This window comes from Rhea pennata, chromosome 6, assembly GCF_028389875.1.
Source record: "Rhea pennata isolate bPtePen1 chromosome 6, bPtePen1.pri, whole genome shotgun sequence".
NCBI classification, from domain to species: Eukaryota; Metazoa; Chordata; class Aves; order Rheiformes; family Rheidae; genus Rhea; species Rhea pennata.
In genome coordinates, this window is record NC_084668.1 from 26,437,947 (window position 1) to 26,458,527 (window position 20,581).

The window sequence follows — 20,581 nt, forward strand, 5'->3', positions numbered from 1 at the left end:
CAGATGTAGAAACAGAGAATGCAGGTGAAGTTAGTGTCAGTATTTTCCTTCCATTAAGGACCAATTCTTCTTGTAACAAGTAAAGTTTCTAAGTGATTACTTCGAAATGTCTTACTTTCCAGGATAATTGGCCTAGATTCTCTAAACTCATATTCTTGGTGATTGTAAGTGAATATGGCTTGCAATACTGTGATCAGTACTCCTCTTATCTATCTCTTTCATGTACATGTGAATAGAAACTTTTATTGAGAGGTGTTTGATTTTTACTTTGAGATTGTTGTATCTGTACTGTATCTGTATTGTTGACATGTGTCTTGTGTGCCCTTTTTATTACTTGTTTATGTCCATGTTTTCCATATCAGTCTCAACATCCTTTCCAGCTCAGTATACTGGATTATTATTATATTTAACACATATTCTTTGCCTTGGTTCTTCACTCAAGACCAACAGGTTATGTGTGTGCCTATGTTAAATAACCTACATGCCATTTATTGGTATTTGTAATTAACTAGTATGTAACACAATGGGATTTTGAAATCAGCATTTTCTTCTCTTACTAGCTTTAGTTTTACATTTTTAATATAACATGAATATATTAATTACTTGTGTTTGAGACTTTCATCCACATATTTTATTTGTTGGACACAACAGCTACAGTAACTGTTTATATGGTTATCATATGCCTTTAACTGTTACACTGGTTTTAAAACATCTAACACAATATTCTAGACTATGGCAAGAAGAGAAAAAAATTGCAATGATTTTATCAAGCTTCTTCTTTAAATCTTACATTGTTTTAAAATTAGTCTCTTTCATGCAGATTTCCACCCCTCTCTATGATCTTCAAAATTAACATCTGATAGTGAGTTTTATTAAACGTCAGCTAAAAATATACCCACTGACTTTACTGTGTGGAAGACACTCCCATCTGATTGCTGAGGTATGATCTTCTATGCCTGTATCCAGGTGGCTGTCCCTAATCAAACAAGCTCTTCCTGGTATTTTCTTACAAAATTTCTTCAAAAGACTAAAGATGTTTTCCTATTGGCCTGCAGTTCTGGGCTTGTCTTGATTTTTTTCAATAAAGAAGTTCTTTCTGCCACTTCTCAATCCTCTCAAGTTGCTTCTGGATTTCTTTTTTCTTTTTTTTTTTTTTTTTCCTTTTTTTTCCTTTCAAAAGTTCATTGTTTTCCACATTCAATTTAAAATTCATATCTGTATGAATGTCTGGATTTTTGCTTCCTTTAGGAGAATCAGATATTTTATAACCAGTTATCTTATGCCTGTACATTTTCTAGCTTCCCTGTTATAGCCTCTAGGGAAAAAATCCTTGATTTAGTCAGATCTCCATCTGCCTCCTCAGTAAAAACAGACAAAGCAACTACTTAGCCACCCTGCTACTTTCTAACCAATCTATCTTTATTTTTTTAAGCAGGACAATGATTTATTTCATTGCTGGATTTTATCTTGCATTTGTATTTGATGGAAACGTTACTTGAGATTCTTTCTGCAATCTGCTGTTACTCATTACTGCTCTTTTTTATTTCTCCCACCAACTTCCAACTTCTTGATTTTATAAATATGTTCAAATGTCCCACTTCTTAACAGCTCAGAGATATTTCTTTTTCATAACTGCATCTGCTAGCTATAGCTAGGATTCAAAGTATCAAATGAATTTACCTGCTGCAAATTATCTGCATTATTCAAAATTATTTGATAAGTTGCTTATATGAATATACTTCAGTCTATGAATTATCTGAAAACTATTCAATCTTGCGTAGCTATGCTATTCATACTGTGTTACTTAGTTCCCATGATACTGTTTCTATTTCTGTGATTACATGTTGGGTGAAATTGTATGGATTTAGACTGTAAGCTCTTTGGTACAAAGAATTCTCTTCATTATTTGCCTATACTGTGCTTAGAAAACTACATCTATGAGCTGTGATTAGGATTGTATGTGCCCATTCAATATAAATAGTGAATAACAAACTCTCGTCAAGATACATGAATGCTTCTTCGCAAATCTAGTTTCACTTGTATATTCACAATTCCTTTCAAAATCACTTGTGAATAAATGTGTTGTACACTAAGTAAAGCAGTATTAAATATGGCAAATCAATACTAAATATTTTATTCTAATGAAACATTTACATTTGTACTTTATTACTTTCCCAGCTATGCTAAATATTTTTGTCTTCTTTCAGGATCTTGTTCTTTTGAGAAACAAGCAGAAAGAAAATGATCTAAACAAAAACATATGACATATTAGTAAGCATCTGAAAAGCAGCTAAACCATTCCTTTCAGTAACAATCTATCCTAAGAATGAAGGCTCGCTGATACATATTAAGACTTCAATGTTATCCTGTCCCCAGAGAGTATCAGCTTCACAGATAACATGGAGGCCTGTTCCTCTGTGTAACTGTTTTTACAATGAATGCTGGAAACACTAGAGATTTTGTAATTTAGAAAATAAATCATTCCAATAATGAATAGGGAAAATCTTTGCAAAAGAGAGTCAGATGTTTTAAATTCTAATTCAGTTCAGGGAACATCATAATTCATAGACAGGGAAGAACAACTGTGTAAAGACAGTACATTAGTAAATATGATTTAAGAAGTTGGAAACTGGTAAAAGGAACATCAGAAAGCCTCCTGGTAAAGTATCCAGGTAGGCTGGCCAGATGGCATACTATTTGTTTTCACTACTTCATTTAACATGGAAACAAACTGTTCTTCAGCTGAAAAACAAAACCAATTAGTATATTTCTTTACCTCAGTGTTCCTAAAGCAGTGTCCGTTAAAAATCACCAGGGACTTACAGATAAGAACAAAATCGTTTCTCTTTTAGAGTGCAGGTGAAAGATCACAGTCACCTCCTGAGTTCCCATCTGTTTTTAAAATAATATTACCTGCATGGCATACAAGCAGAAAATTGGAATTGCTAGAAGGAATTGTTAGAAGGACAGGATCAGGAACTTTAATTCATTGTTCAAAAACAAGAACAATATACATATGCTCATTTATTGAAAAGTTTTCTATTAATAAAAACACAGTGCAACAAAATACCATTCTGAGAAAATCTGAATTGTTAAAGGCCAGTCTCATCTCTAAGAGAGCTCCCACTTTGAGGACAGACTGCAAACCAAGCCTGAATAGCATATCTTTGCCCCTTTATGTAACTACTGATGGAAAAACTGAGACACACAAAATCCAATGTAAATGCTAGTGTTCAGATCTCATGGGAAACTAGTTGTCTTCTATCTTGTGTTGTGGACTGAAAAGGGTACCGAGACTAATAATAAACCTTTATTCTTTGCATAGTTGAGGCTTTCCTTGGAAGAGCTAGTCCAAGGTAAAACAAAAAGTGTGGTGGTGAGAGAGCCTCTTCTCTTTACTACAGCTTTGTAGTAAAGAAACTTCTCCATCAATGAGACTAAAAGAAAGCATTGTGAAAATGCTTTACGATCCTTGATTGTAAGTACTTGAGTTAATGCTATTCATTTATGATAACTCAGTGCATCATCGACAGTCATAAAATAAATAAATACTAGCTCTTCTACTCTTCTAACTAAGCCACAGGGAAAATTTCTCTAGTGACTTCAACAAGAATATGATTTGGCTCTAACTGCAGGTCTGCCTACATCTTACATGAGACTACCAGTACAAGTCTGGCTACCCACAAGGGCAATACTACTTATCTAAACTGCTGTAGAGTGCCATAAAATTCTATGTATGGGCAAAGACATATCTATTAGGTGGCTGTATGCTGGTATTGCTATTCCAGTATAGGAAGGCTACAGGAGTATGTTGCTATACCACCATATATGCATGTATCTGCTGATAAAAAGATCCACACTAGAAGTTTTTCCCAGCGATACCTGTGCTATTGGACTTTGTATGCCCTACTGTTACTTCTGAAAATTTATAGTAAGTATTAGAGTGCTGATTTGTTTGTTTTCCCACAACCAAAAAGATTACATATCAGGATTTCTTTTTCATATGAAAACTTTTCTGTATCCTTACTAAGGCTTTTTTCTCCCTTTTCTAGCAAAAGTATAATGTTTCAGTAAAAAGAAAAAGCACAAAACTCAAACCCAACTTAAAAAGTTACATCTATTCACCATCTGAGAGTAGACCAAGTCTAAAAGTATTTAAAGCTATTAAAGACTGCAACTGTGCTTGTCCAAATTCACAAGAAATGTGAAAAACTGCATCAATGGGGTGGATGTCCCCTGGATGCTCGAGATGAGTCATACGAATCAGAGACTACAGGGCACCCTGACTGGACACCTGCAAGAGAAGACTTGTGCCAGAAGAACACAGAAGGAGAATCAAGAGGAGACAACGAGGATTTAAATTATTCTGATTTACCTTTTTCATGTTTTTTTATGCCTGTGTACTTTCACTTAACCTGAGTGAGGGATATGTGTATTACATGCACATGCCATTTTTAAAATACATAGAGATTTTATGTGTAGCATTCAAACTGGGTTATACTGTTGGCTAAAAAGTAATATTGCAACTGTTGAGGTTTGGTGGACAGATAATACAGTAAAATAACTTTGGGAAACTGAAAATAGGTTCGTCATTTTCAAGATTAATTTTAATACACAGCCCTATAATTATATTGTGTATTTTTAAAAGCCCAACACAACGTATAATTAAATAGCTACTTATTAGGTATATGACCCCACAGTCTTACAAAATTATACCCCTACACCTACCTTATTTGCTACTGAGCCCCACAACTATTTTTAAATAATGAATCTTTCCTTGGAATGTTCACATGGATCCTGTATATTAGAATTTTATAAAGGAGTTTAATTCTGATAGAATAGAGCTTGTATCAACACTTCACTTCTACATCATAGTTTCTCAGGGTTTATAACCTAGTTGAAAGATAAGAGCTTCTTTCCCCTCCTCCAGCACATTTTCATTCATTCATTTACTCGCTTATTCTGTAGAAAAAGACAGCAGTAGATACAGCTTAATTATACGCTAAACAGTTCAAAAGCTGCCTGCATATGATTATACAGTTGCAAAAGAAAAACGGTCACTAAAATAGTATCCTCCAAACCAAATTATATCTGCTGTAACTACAGCAAAGCAAATCAAACCTCATGTGCAAGGTAAAATCCACACTGTTGTGAAATCTGTCTTCTCTTTAAGAGGGGGCTTAACATATACAAAAAGAATGGCATTGCTTCAGCATTGTCTACAGAAAAAAAAAAAAAAAAAAAAAGCCTGGGAAGCTCTCAGATCATAGACAGAGAGCTAGAATTGCTTAGACGGCTGTCGCAAATAAGTGGCACGTAGTTTTGTAGTGGGGGATTTCTCACCACATTGAGCTCCTTAGATAGCAGTGAGGTTGCTAGGGCAGGAAGGCGTGCGGTCCCTGTGAAATCATTCCCTCCCCGCTTCCAGATATAGGGCTGAGCTGTCCTTGTGGTCGGGGATCTCTGCATGGCAAGTAGGCCTGAGGCACTTGTATGTAACATGTGCCAGACATTGTGCTTCCTCATAACTAGTAAAAATATGTATCATGATGTTTCTATTTCATCAAGCCTCTGTTGGCCATAGGACAAATCTCTCCCCTGGGTGTTGTGGGAGCCAGTCACAGGCTGTAAGGAAATAAAGTTGTGGTCCTGGGGACAGCAGCAAGGCACCAGGGTCTCTGGTGACTTTTCAAGACCTATTATAGGTTTTGGAGAATCTGCCGATTTTGGCACCAGATTTACTGCTTGTGCCAGAAACAGGAAACAAATTCTCCTCAAGCTCCCAGAGTGCCTGTTGGATGGAAGCTCGAAGGGGAATGCTAATGAATATTCTGCTTTCCATTTGGATAGGCGAATGCTTCAGTGCATAGATATGAATTTATCTACAAAACTATAAATATTATTTGTATGTCAGAGAGGTATCATCAGAGTTGGTCACTCTGTCATTGTGCTAGGAAATCAATTCAGTGGAATGTGAATGGCTTAAGGCAAATGAGCTATCAACTTACAGGATATTTTACCGAATGATTCATGTGTGCTTGCGCTTTCCCTCTTCCCTTTCATGTCATTGTAAAAATGAAATGAAGGATTAAGTTGGTCGGGGCATCAACAGTCCTGGCTGTGGCAGTGTTTAGCAGAAATGAAAAACAACCTTTATGCACTAAACAATCCAGAATATATTAAAATACTTTGTTTGTTTGTTTGTTTAACTTTGTACACCCTGGGCAGTTGAGAGAATTGAACAAGATACTTGGCAATCTCATTGTCTCACAACAAGGAATCCCTGCCTTAAACAAACTGTGGAGATTGATGGATTAGTTCTTCCGGGCTCAGACCAAGAGGAAGACTAAGTGATGCTCTACTCTGATCTACACCTGTACAAAGTCCCTCTCTCCTGCAGTCACTAGATCATTAGGGACAGCTTTCCATATTTCTTTCCCTGTAGGTGTGCTTTCTCTTCTGCAAGTGCGTGACAAGCCAGCAGCTGCATGGCACAGGCAGGCTGTTGTGCCTCAGCAGATGAAACAGTGCCTGACAGGACTAGCTCTACTGACTGATGTTACGCCACAAAACTGTGCAACCTTCACTGATTTCTTTTGGAATTTGACATCTTCATGGCAGTAAGCTTAACATGAGCAAGGGCTAACCATAAAAGCCTGCATTTACTCTTTCTTTGCAGTAGAAGGAGGGATTCTAAATGAACGGGGAAAAAAATACTGGTCTGGAGAACTTGTAGCTGCCGCTTTGCTACTGCCTGTGGGCAGGACTTGTCACGTTGGCTGGCAGAGGAGCTCCGCTGCAGGGGCAACACACCGTTCTTCCCTTGCTTACAGCTGATTAAAGTTTGTGGCGTTGCTCTGTGAATCTGGCACCAGAGCAAGCCGTTCTGACTGAAAAACATATGTTTAACCCCACCACCACCACAGGCTCCACAGAGCTCTGCAGAGGTGAGGGAAGCTGTCAAGTGTTTTTCTCCTTCCTACCCACTTCTACAAGGGGAACTGCTGAAAACTGGCCGCCTCTCCTCCTGATGTTACAGAGTATTTCTTTAGGGACAACATCTGTCTCTTGGGACTACAAACACATTTCCTGATTTCTATCCTAGCTATGCCACTCAGATCTGAAAGTTAATCACAGGCCTTTTGCTGTTTTGTGCTGTGAAGTACAGCTCTGTTTAAGACGAATCAGTAACATTGGGTCCTCAAGAGAAGATAAGGCAGGTGAGGAAGCTTGCTTATAAACCTGCATGAAAACACACATGAGAGGGATCTGAGGACCAGAGCTGAGCTGTGCAACTTGCCCCAGCTGTTCAGCGCAGAGTTTTTCTGGCACCATCCGTATGTGAAAAGCAGATGTGTATATGTGAGCTGGAGAGGGGAGAGAAGTTAAAAAAAAAAAAAAATAAGGCAATTCCTGTGGTTTCTGGTTTCGACAGGAGCTAAATATAGCCTCTTGTCTGCAGTGTCTTCTGTGATAATGGTGCATATAATCTCAAAGGTTCTCTCATTTCGCTGTACAAAATAACATCGGCCACCACTCTTGGTCCTGTGCGATCGGAGCTGTTTCTCCAAGCTGAGTCTCAGCTGGGTTCCCAGGAGGACACCAGCCCCATGGCCCCATGCCGTGGGCTCCAGCACAGGGGCTCATTTATTTTATTCCTTTTTAATACCTTTGCCTTTAAATACTTTACTTGAAAGTATTTCAAGTAAATTTACTTGAAATTGTATTCCTTGAGTTAATGCTTGGAAACATTTTCATCTTTTCTCCAACTTTTAAATGCCTTTAATTCAAATTGTCAGTTGTACAAATTGTATTAAAGGTCTTTGGGGAATTATTGTACTCATCTTTAGTTATATGATAAATAGTAATAATAAAAGTATTAATCTATCTGTAATAAAAATCACAATATCCTACAAAAGATATACAAAGAAACCTATTTGGAATAATGTAATTTATCTGGACTTTCAAAAAACCTTTAATAAGTCCTGCACAAGAGGCTGTTAAAGAAATTAAGCAGTTGTAAGGTAAGAGATGAGGTGTGAATTTGAAACGTGGTGCTAGAATATAAAACATATAAAGAAATGGTCAGTATGCAGTATTGCAAAAGGTTGACAACGAAATAGTCCCCAAACTAGGTTCTAGCATTCTGCAATACAGTTAGCAATCATTTAGGTTTCTGTGACCACGAGAAAGTTTTGGAAAAGAACCTCAATGAGTTGAAGGGACAACACGAAGACAGATGAAAGTCATTGCTGACAGGAAGATGGTAATGTACTTTAGAAGAAAGTTTGTGAATTATTCATACAAGTTTTTGGGTACCAACTGTGGAAGAAAGACCTGAGCATCACAGTGGACAGCTCAAAGACTATCTCCAATCAACGTGGAGTGGCTGCCAAAAAGCAAATAAACACACAGACTGTTTCAATGCATAAAGCGAAAAATAATACTGAAAATACAATGTTATTTTGAAAATTAGCAGCATAGTCCCATTAACTGGAATGCTATGTCTGACAACCCCAAAATACACAGCAGCATCACAAAGGACAGAATGAGAGAGAAAGGAGAGCGAATAAAAATGATTATAGGCTTCAAAGGTTTTCTTTTTGAAGAGAAATTGTGAAAAAGTGTTTACAGAGAAGATGAATAGAAAAGGACTTAGCGCTGGACACTGTCAATAATGAATAGTAGAAGGAAGAGAAAATGACTACTTCTTACCCTATCTCATAACAGGAGAGACATTCAATGAAAATGAAAACAACACATTTAAAATAGATTATAGCTTTTTCTTTTTAATGTTGTAGATGATTCTGTAATAATAGTCTGCAAGATTTGTGGCATCTTCTCCTGAAACACTGACTGATAATGAACTGAATATTTCACATGTAATTCAGAACAACGGGATAGAGTAGAAAGCTTGTTAAGAAAATAAAAGGAGCCTTCTGGAGATATGAATTTCCTCTCCCTCTAATTTCTTTTCATAAAAGGTTATCATGGTCTTAACAGAAAAAAAAAAAAGAGACTGGAGTTATTAGGGAAAGGAAAGGGGATGGAGTCAAAACTAGCACTAGGGTTAAACTGCAAATTAAACTTCTTATTCAGAATGATAATTTCACACATTGATGACAACTACTGACCTTGAAACTCCTTCTCCTTTCACTGGCATGCGACGTACAGATCATCACAACGATTGGTCTTCATACTGTATTTTCTTTATAAACTACAGTCACCGCAATTATGGAAATAAAGCCTTCCTATAAATACTGTGACATGGAGAAGGTTTTTGATTACATACGCACCCAAACTGAGGTAGACCTCGAGTTATGGGTTTCTACCCTCTGCACTAAAAAACAGTCATTATATCTTACCATATTTGTAATCAGCGTCATGCAGGCTGCAGGACGGGCCACCCCTCTTCCACCAGGATGCCGAGGAGAGTCTCTGCTGGACAGGCACACTGTTCCAGTTAAGTTTAGACTTAACTGGAAGGGAAATTATAATTGTCTATATATAAAATGTCAGATTGTGACACCAAAATATGTAGTAAAAATGCTGGTATCTGCAGTCGCACTTTGAGAAGTGCCTGTTATTAGGACTACAAAAAATGTACATTTTTCCACTTTGATGGCATTATATTGCACCATACATCACAACAAAACCTCAGTTGATGTACCATGTCCATTTTTTTTCCAGCTGGGCTTCACAACATTAAGAATATGAATATTTTGTGTTATTTGACAGGGTATAGAGGAAAAATAATGTTTGGGAGCTGTTCAGATAGAATGGCGATGAAGTACATTACAGAGTAAAAACAGACAAATTTACTCTGATGAACTATCTCAGTTCACACATACAAATAATTTTAAACTGTTACTTACGAACAGAACACAAATAGACAACTTTGTATGCAGGTGTGGTACATATGTGGAAAACTAAAACATGCTTTTCCAATACGCCTGCCTTTCCATTAGTGGAGCTAAAAATGACATGAAAGAGATGAGGACTTTGCAAAATGAAACGAACAGACCGCGTACGCGTAGGGAGGCATTTAGCCCGTCGTTCCCTCAGGAACGGAAGCTGCATCTTTCCCCACAGTGGGTTTGACCGTTACCTGCTCCTTGCAATGCCCTTGCAGCAGCCAAAGCCATGTAAGTGTGCTCAGCAAGAGGGGAGGAAACGGCGGGCTGGGAAGCACACGTGAATAACATCTCAAAGAACTCCTGTTCAAAGAGGTAGAGTGATCAAACTAGGCAGATGCACCACCTCTCTTCAAAGACTTATAACAAGTTCTTTCTTTCTTTTTTTTTTTTCTGCATAGGGAAGAGAGAACAGGAAGGAACAGAGCTGCAAAGGGGTTTCCCGTCCTCCCCCCCCCATGCATCCTTTCACTTTCTCATTTCAATCACTGATCAAGTAAGTTACTTTGCTTCAATTTCTTCTTAAGCACTTTTGTGTTTCACCTCTGGTAACTCACAATAAAGTGCGTATCACAAGGAGAAGGGCCCCTGTGAGTCTAATCAAAGCGTGACTGCCTACAAACCAGACATCCAGCCCCAAGGCCTGAACAAAAGCCGTGTGTTCATTAAAAGCGTGTGTCCTATTCTAGCTAGTTGTCACTTACGCATTCCTTCCTCACAGGAAGCCACAAAGGCTGTCTGCACCTTAGCATAACACGATCTAATGCATCCAGAAAGTTTTTAATCGGCTATTTCAACCCCTAGATTAACGTGGCTTAATGCATGCTGTAGAAGCGAGGTCTGTTACCCCAGGTGGCTCTCCAAAGCAGGCAGAGGAGCCAAGGATGCAGGTGGGTGGCCAGTGCAGTGCCACACCACTGCCCAGCCACACCGCTGAGCACAGAGTTGGTCTCTCCGGCCTGACACTACCCCTTCCTGATGACTTCTCCTCTATTCACTTGTTCAAACATGCTCAGGTCCCCCTCAGGTCAGGTCAGGTCAGGTGGGCAATCCCAAGGATGTGAAACAACAGGCTTCCTAACACAGGCCATGGAGTTGTTGGGGGGGGGGCAGGCAGTGATGACCTTCCCAGCAGGCACAGTGACACCGGGAGAGGCCCCCCAGCAATGTCGGTCGGTTCCCTGACCAGCACCAGCTGTGGACATGCACAGTGGTTTGTTCATTGGGGGCCACCAAGAAAGAGCAGCCACCCTGGCCTGCAGGTGTGGGAGCCGGGCAGCAGGGCCAGTACGCGCAGCGGAGTGAGCACCCAGCGAACGTGTCTGCACGGGATGCGTGCTGGTACTGACGTCTATGGCAGCAGCAGGCAGGGCCATACGAAACCCCGTCAGCTGCTTAACTCATCATGGTGTGCAGACTTGGGGCAAGATGCCATTTTTAAATGGGAACAGGAAGAGGTGACATCTTCTTTTTGAGGAATGCATGGGAGAGGGGGAGGGGAGAATAGTTTTAGAGAAAGCCATTCTCACATATTTCCTTGAAGGAAGGTGTTTCCCACCCCCTGCACTATTGGGTCACCATATGAGCATGCCATTCTCACCAAGCCTAAAATGGGAGGGAGGAGAAAGGCTGCTGCTAGTCACCTAACTGCAAACACTCAAGAACTGGGGGAATTTTCTGCCTTCACCATCATTGGCCTCAATTACTTTTCCAGAGAAGATGTCAACTTCTTTAATTATTTTCAGATACTCCTCCTCCAGGTGTCTCTAGCTCACCAAATGAAAATCGGGACACTTTTCACAACACACAAGACACATCCCCCTGTAAGTGAGGACGTGCACGTAGGGAGGGAAAGAAAGGAGAAAACAGCAAAAGCTAACCTTGGGGTAATGAAGCTCTTGCCTTGAGGCTTTCTTTGTAATCAAGAGAGGCTCCTTCAGCTGACGAGACATAGCAGAACTTTTCTTTGTCTACTACCCACCCTGCACCTACCGTTAACCTGCTTGAAAACATGGCTGCAGCAACGATCACCAAAAAGGACACCAGCAGAAGGTGCCCAGCTCTGAACCTGGGTGGTGAGGGACAACCAGAGAGGAGATAGGTGCCTACTTCTCCCTTCTCTCAGGCTGATTTTGTCATCTGCCATGAGATATGCTTACGGGCATAATACTGATCAGTCTCAACAAACTTCCAGTTGCCCCGTAACTCAGTATTCTAAGGTACGGAGAACGCAGAAACTCACTACGTACCGGTTCTCTATTGTGTGCCCACACACACACTCTTCAGCCAAATAAACCTTCACTTTTTCTTTTTCTTGGGGGGGATGCATTATACATATGACAGGCAACTTTTGGTATATAATTCTGACTTCATACTTTTCTAAATGGCTGACATATGGCACACGATAGAGAGAGGGGAAAAAAAACAGGATTTCTAGAAACAGGCCACACAAATTACAAGACAAACTACAAGAGTAGCAGAAGGTGAGGAAAAGCCTAGTAAGAGTAAGAACACTGACCAACGCAAACATAGTCAACCTAGGAGAGGCAGCAACTGCAGCCAACCAGATGAAAGGCCTTATTTCTCTCCTTCTTAAATCAATGGGAGTATTTCCAATTAGCTGAAGTATGACTCCAAGGCAAAAAGGGACCTACAGCAATTTTAGAGGGAGCCCATTTCAATTACATAATTAAGTAGCATTTATAGCAGTCAACAAGCCAAGAACTGACTGGCATTTCACACACAGATCTCTGTTAGTGGCTCCTCCAGCGAGAAAGGCTTTGGCCTCACTCGCCGCTTGCCACCCCAAGGTAAAGGCAAATTCCCTCATTTCTTGGAGCTTTGTCTCTTCTTCCGATCTTTTGCTCTTTCTTCTACCCTCTTAAGAAATTTTGTGCCTTACTTTTCCCTCATGAGAAGTTTTGGTCCTCCATTTATTTTACAAAATAATGGAAAAAAATAACATAAAATGGACGTAATTTAAAAATACAGTCAAAATCTAGCAGTTTTTTATTAATGGACTCATCTATTTTACCAGTTAACAAATTGGTTTACCAACACACTAAAGTTTTAATTTGCCTTTTTTAGCAGTTAGAAGAAAGTGCCTGATGATAGCCATAAGTAGACAAGAAAAGAAAATCCTTCATTTTAGCCAGAGCCAAATTATAGACTTGAGGAAAATATGTAAGAGGAAACTAAATATAAAAAGCAGAACATCTCTGAAGTGACCTCAAGTTTTTCCAGAGAATATAGTAATATTTTGCCTACCCCACCACTTTTAACCTATAATGAATGTTTTATGTATGATTTTAATTTAAAATATCCCTTTATTCTGCACTTTGACTTCACAATTTCTTAAAAAAAATGTTTTGCCTAATAAAAGTTTAAACTTCTCTAATTAAAAATATGTAGAGGTACAAGTTTTCCTGTTCTCTGAAAGTTATCAGAGTAACTGGAGTCAATTATTTCTGCTGATATAATAATATTCTTGCTTTTTCAGATCCTCTAAAAAAATTGCCTTGTAGTTGGGCACATTTCCTCAAGATTGAAGGATAAATTAGTTTAAGAATGGTCAATAAAGTTGACTCAAACAAGAAGTTCTGGGAAAAGAGATGCAGCCTTTCATTGTATCTTAGGGCTCAGAAGTTACAATCACATTTGAGAGGTAAATTTTAAGCATACAAGACTATTAATAGGTGTCACAAATTCCTTCCCAAACATCTTTTTGGTTCACACGAGTTCAGACCTAGCTGAGTCCTGAAGTTTTCTCCAGCAGCTCTCTACCTTGGCATGTAAAGGCTGTTAGTGCATGCAGCGCTGCAGAAAAGCAACTAACGTCTGAACTTTGCATATTGTGAGGGACTGTGGAAATTAACATTTATCATAACTGGAAGTTTGATGACAGTTCTGTATTCAAGGACTTACTTGCGTAAAACACATAGTAAAGAGCCAGGCTTTGACGCCTATACATTGCTATATACATCCCCATTCACAACATGCCTTTAAGGCCAGTGATACAAATTGTTGATTACATTGCCAATGAAATAATATGTTTCCTCAATGGCATAACATTTTCACTCTTCTCCATTTCAAGACCAAGTTCAAAAAGACAAAGTCAGCCTTTCTTATGTAAGAGGTAGTCAAGCAGTTACCTGGACATTGCCCAGCTTTACCTACATTAGATGACTTCTGACAGCAGAAGTCTCTTTAAACACAGTCATAACCAGATCCAGTTGCAGCCAGGCTAATGCAATCACACTTTTAAGTAACCAGAAACAACAATTGAGTCAGATAACTAAGATAACAGAAACTGCACTCCAAGCCTTTCAGCCAAAATGCATCCTAGAGCTCACGTATAGATTATAGACTAGACGCACGAATCACTGTTACTGTGCCTGGTGGTCTGCGTTACGTTATTTGGGCTGGAAGGCCAAAATACCCCCTTAGGTACTTAACAGCTCATCTTGCCTTGTTAGCTACAATATGATGTATTGCATGACATATTGTATGAAGTGAACTTTTAGAAGCCTACTCATTCTTTCAAATTACATATAGACAAATTAAAAGTATATCTTATTAACCTAAATGACTGAAGCAAACAAATAGAAATTGCATACGCAGCTAAGGCCCCAGCTGAAGTCCTAATCTCTTCTCCCCCTCAAGCAGCACAGTATTTTTGTAAATAAGTATGCAATCAAAGAAGTTCAGAGATGCCATAGTTTTAGCTGTTTTTTTCTGATCAACACATTTGGGATTAGGTTTTTTTTTGTTTTTTGTTTTTTTTTTTTAATAAAAGATGCTTATGTTTTCACATTTATTGTTTTAATGCATTTCCATTTATTAAGGATGAAATTAACAGGCTTTTAAAACTCATACAGAATATCCGAAGCTATGGGTTTATAAAATTAATGCTATTAAACCCATAATATAGGGGAAGTATCACTAGATAAATTAAGTCTGTACACTTAAACGATCATGAATTAAAAATCATTTTGAGTATTAGTAGACAGCTATCAAAGAAAAATTACAATCAGAATTCTTCTTAGAAAGCAGTCTTTCAAAATTAACCCCTTTCCTAGAATTAAGAGATCACAAAAATGCACAAATCATTTTAAAAATGAGAAGTGCATTGGACAATAAAAAAAACCTCAACAGTTTAAATAAGATATACCTTGTGATGCAAATAGGGCATTTTTAGCTGCACAGTATAGCATGACAAAAAACCTTGGCTTTTCTCTGCAGCATGAATTTTCCATGCAAATGCTTTTGTCTGAAAAAGGTATTTCATGAAGGCTTGCAGAAATATGTTCTGTTAAATACAGAAGAAAAATAATCGTTTTTCTTAGAAAAATTTTCTGTAACAAAAATTACTCAAAGCTAGTCTATTTCCTTAGGAATTGTTCTATTTTCTGTTACAAAACAGCTCAAAAATACTTTCTATAATGATTTACACGTGACAGAACACAATTTACATGTTAGAAGTGTAAGTTTTCATATGCCCACCAATAGTGCTCATTTAGCAAAGTTAAAAATGCAGTCTTCTTGGATCAGTGATAGCCTAATATACACCTATCATTTCTTTATCGTTCCTACTTGACCATGTTCACACCATTTTCTACTTTATGTCAAAAAGCTTCCAGGATTTCTTTCTTTCTAATGAGATTTAGAATCTTGACCACTGATTGATTTGTTACTCAAATTTTAAGTGATTAGCTGAATAATTATAACTTCTAACTTGATTCATTTTAAGTATTGTAAAAGATTTTTTTTTTGATAAACTTTGCTGCCAATAAAATCTAGCACTTCAAGCAATATAGTTCAAAGTGAATAAAAACTTGAACATCTTTTGCTTCTATTGCTTATCTTTTGTATACTGAAAAAGATATTCCTTACACATTACCCTTAGTGCTGGAATTTAAACCTATGTGACTAATTCATAGTTGAAATTTTTTTCTACATTTACAAGATCACAAAGATAACTAGTTCAGAGTGCTGAGATATTTTTAAACAAATTGTAAAAGTAACACAGAACAAGTTGACACACTTTCTAATGTGACATTTAAAAATGCAATATTGCAGTTTTATTTTTTAACTCTTGAAAAAATAAATCAACCGAAGTATTATTTTCCAAAAGCTTTGTTCAGACTTGCTTCCATATTTATGGATATAAAATAGGTAATTAGCTGTAGAATGCCTGAAGCATTTGTGCTGATATCTGTAGAGTAAGAAAAAAATCTTCTCATGTAACGTTCGTACTGTAATGTGAAATTTTAAACCACACTAGCCTCAGTATCTTTGATCTTCAACTATTACCAAACTTGAAACTCAGCCCGTAAAGTAACAATTACAAATACTTGAAACTAGGTGACAAAAACACTCATTTCACTGAGATGGTAACTGCTTTATTCACAAATATAAGCAACTTTGTCTTCTCTCTCAATGAAAAATTCTTTCCAAAGGAAGAATTTAACAGAAAGATTCAATGCAGGTGTTATAAAAAAGTGGTACTGGAAAAAATGAAAAAAAATCTGCTAAAATTTACAAATGCAAACTATCACTTTTGTACAAAATCTTTTTTTAAAGGAAGTTCAGTAATAGATTTTAAAATATACAGTTTTAACAGCTCAGAAATGCACATTCATTTCAAATTCTGGTTAACCATTATTTTCGCCTGTGTGGGGAATTCTCCCTCCGTCTGTCCTCATTTTTTCTTGATTCTCTGTACTGGTCAGAATAACGGTCGTACTTCTCTCGGAGCTTCTCTGAACCATTTCTGTATCGGTCTTCCTGTTCCTCCTCTCTGGGACTTGAATTATTATGGTATCTTTCTCCAGATTTTGACCTTTCCCTTCTTCTACTGCGATGTCCATTATCTTTACTCCAGTGTCTGTAATTTTCATCATCAGACAGAGAAGCTCTTCTCTCTGCTTTCTTTGTTTTTGAATTACTGTGTTTATTTTCTAGATCCTTGCCTCTTTCATGGTTCCTTTCCTTTCCACTATGATAACTGTCTCTGCCATTGGACTCATCTCTGTGATGATACTTATATATGTCATCCCTCTTCTGCATTTCTCTCAAATTTCGGTGATTTCTTTCTGACTTTCTCTCAGTATCACTTCTATCTTCTTGGTGTCTCCTTCCTATTTTCTTTTCAAGTGATTTCTTCTTACTTCCTTGCTTTTTTCTGGAAACTTTATCCAATTCTCTATGTTTCTTTTGCATCCTCCTCCTTTTGGATTTAGCAGCATCTGAAATTAAAGGAAATTGTAGGAATAAGGTTGCATTTTAATTTATTATGCTTAATATGTTAAAATACATAGAAATTTCTGGAGAAGTAATTTTGACCAAACAATTTTTATGTTTAGGTATGTATCTTGCACAGGTTTCAAAATAATGGTCTTTGATTTTAATGCTTTTTCCCACCTTAGCTGAGTATCTCCCACATGCAATGGCAAGAAACCTCCCCATTCTTTTAACCAAACAGGTAGTGATAATTTTTCAGTATCAATCAGACTAAGAGAATTCTTCTTGAAATAGAAGGACCAAACGCAGAAGCTGTGAAGTCACACATCAAAGTACTCTTACAAATAATTTATTTTAGAAAGATCACTTTTTCCAGACCATCCATTCTCTAAAAATTGTTTCCTCTCCCAATTACTTTCTGGAAAAGCTTATCAGTCAAAGAGATTAAAGACAACAGATGTGGAAAAAAAGTCTCCAACACTGTCCTCAGAGGAAACAAAGGCATGTTGAAATTGCACGAGACAGCAGTATTGCAGCAGCGTGGCAGTGGCTCTCAGGCTCGTTTTCAGGAGGGACAGTGCCAGCTTGTCAACAATTTACAATCAGCTCTAAGGCCATAGAAAAGAAGGCCACAAGGTACTGCCACTAGGAACCACAGGATATTATTTTACATTAATACCCAGAAAGCTTGAAAAGTGTCTACTGTAAACTGGGAATATATATTAGTTGTAAGTGAAAGATGAAAATATCATGATTGCTAAAGTGTTGCAGAAATTGTAAAGTTCACAAGAAATTTAAAATATTAACAGGACTCACTTTGGTAAAACCTTAATATTCCTAAAAAACACTTAAGTTACAAAACTATGACTGAATGAAAGCAATGGCAGTATAGTTGCTTTAAAGCTAGTAAAGACTGTCTTTAATTGACTTGCTTTCTATTAGCGAAGGTTACATTTTCCTCGCCTATGTTCTTTCCAAGAGCCAAGTTTTATATTTGCCTCAGAAACAGTCAAGCTTATGAACTAACCAGAGAGACAGTAGTGTTTATCTCCTTAGTGGAAGCGGTTTTACTCTTCCTGCTTACTCTTTATAAGGAACCTTTAAATTTTACTCAACAGATGTGACAAGCTTTAGCAGTAATGGTAAACACACTGAAGTTACAGCCATTGAGAACAACACATTTTTTTCACCTTATTGTATAAATTACAGTATCACATCACTCAACTCTTCTATTCATCTTTGGAAAATATCACAGGCATAAACTGATTTAGTAGTACATTAAACACCTGAATTTTACAGCAGCTGGCTAATCTCCTGTCTCAAATAAGGCTTACTGGCACTCTAAGATGTGATGACAAATCACTTCAGTTAGTTAAAAAAAAAAAAAAAAAGAAAAAGAAAAAAAAGAAGAAAAGTTTTAAAATCTGTGTTCTCCACATTATTTTACATCCAACAGAATATGGAAAGAGACTCCAGAAAATAAATACAAAGAAATAAGCTGTTTTGAATACAGACAGATTTGGTTCTCTGGTAGCCCTGTTTTGTCTGGCCTGACCTGTCCAGCTGAGCTGGCTGAAGTTGCACACAGTAACTGTCAGTAAAAATAATCTCTAATTTAGTTGTATGCTCAGTCTCTCAATTGCCAATAAGCTATTTTTCTACTTTCTCTTATATACCGTATTGTTAAAACAATGAAATACTGTAGCACACTCCTCTGAAAAATGCTTTTCAAGATTCCACTGAGTTATTTTAAGATTTGAAAAGCTGCAAACACAGGAAGACCCGGAGTTATAATCATTAACGGGCCTTCGTTTTGTAGCAAACCTGAATGATGTTTACCATTAGAAAACAGAGTTATCTCAAATTAATGTTCGACACTGTATTTTACCACGCAAGAGGCAGGAAAAATGAGTAAGCCAAATCAGGCTGCTAAGCTACTGAAATGTAAGTTTTAATGGATCTGTTCCTGAAGAAAGGGCAAATGGTGGAAGACAAGGTCCTAAAATTACAAAAAGGAAGTGTTCATACTAGCAGACTGCAGACTCAGTTGGTTTGTCGCTAAGGACTTACCTCTCTGGTTCCTATCAAGCAGCTCAGCAGAGCCGCAGCTGTCTACGCAGAAGCCATCTGGCTCTTTGCTGAACTAACGCCTCTCTGACCCGGTTTAACTGTGCCCTCCTCGAGCGCTTTGTCGTCATTAACGCGATAGCTTCATAACGACACGCATATCGGACTTCGCACCATAAGATTGCAACATAGAAATGCATTTCCAAGGCATGAGTAATTCATACTGCTTTTTCTTCTATTAATCAACACTTTCATTCCTAAGGCACGTAATCAATCAAATTAACTTTGAATCAGCAAGCTTCTGAACTGCAGAAAGTCATGCTGTGTTATCATCTGCTCACATTATATACTATAGGGGACACTGCACACCAACTCCTGCCAGCCTGTACTTTACAGATTAAGCAGTGTTTATGATACTTCATATCAAATAGCAGGTTTTATATCAGTAGGATGATATAAGATGCTGAACACTAATTACAATGCATAAAACTATTACATAACAAGTTGCCAGTAAAAGCTAATTCTTCCTTGGACATTCCTCATTAGACAAGAAATTTCACTGTTTCCACACACAAACTCTTTCCAAGGAACAAGAATCAAAAACGGAGACTTTGTGAACAAAACTAAACACATTGCTAAGATGAGCAACGTCTCATCTGACTCGTGAAGAGGCACATATTTACAAGGAAGGACACAAGAAGCATCGAAATCATGCAACCAAAGCCAGGGAAAACGTCCTATACTATCAGTCTTTACAGTTCACCAGTATATTTGCCACAGAGATGTTGCTAGGGAGTCATTCTCACCTCTCCATCCCCCAATGAACCAAAATGATGGCTCTATGCAACAGGTATCAACTATGTAAGAAGATCATTGAGAAAACATGCTCCTCAAGCATTTCAGGTTCTAAAAATGGAAATCGGTTTTTCCAACTTCTTAAAGTTTCCACAAGCAAAATGTAGTATTTTAAAACTAAAAACTGTAAGTGTTTAAAAACATAAGTTTTTACCACACAAAATAAATACAATCTACACTTTTTCCTCTGAACACATACATACATATATGTATAGACTGAAGAGAAGAAAATAGTTAGTGTGTAATACCTGAGTCACTGCTGTCGTCACTGCTAGATGAGGAGTCACTGCTACTGGATGTCTCTGAGCTACTACTGCTACTGTCAGAATCTGAATCTGAAGAAGAGTCGGTCTCAGAAGACAAAGAGGAATCTGATGACTCAACATCTTGTTTTTGTGTCATTATCATCTTTGGTGCATTTTTCAGATGCTCCCGTAACTCATCCCTGATTAACAAAAAAAATTTTTTTAATCTTTAAACTGAGGGGGAAAGGAAGGAGGGAG

The 20,581-nt window shown here is 37.6% G+C and overlaps 1 protein-coding gene across 2 annotated transcripts in view; it reads right to left on the reverse strand.

Annotated features, from left to right (window-relative positions):
- Positions 1-16,057: 16,057 nt before the first annotated feature.
- The window catches only part of CWC22 (CWC22 spliceosome associated protein homolog), a 31,897-nt gene continuing 27,373 nt past the window's right edge, over positions 16,058-20,581 (reverse strand). For both annotated transcript variants that reach the window (XM_062578385.1, XM_062578386.1), the window contains exons 19-20: positions 20,327-20,523; positions 16,058-17,161 (exon numbers count right to left, since the gene is read on the reverse strand). In XM_062578385.1, coding sequence (XP_062434369.1) covers positions 16,575-17,161; positions 20,327-20,523 — 784 coding nt within the window. In that variant the 3' untranslated portion in view covers positions 16,058-16,574. The remainder of the gene's footprint in view (positions 17,162-20,326; positions 20,524-20,581) is intronic.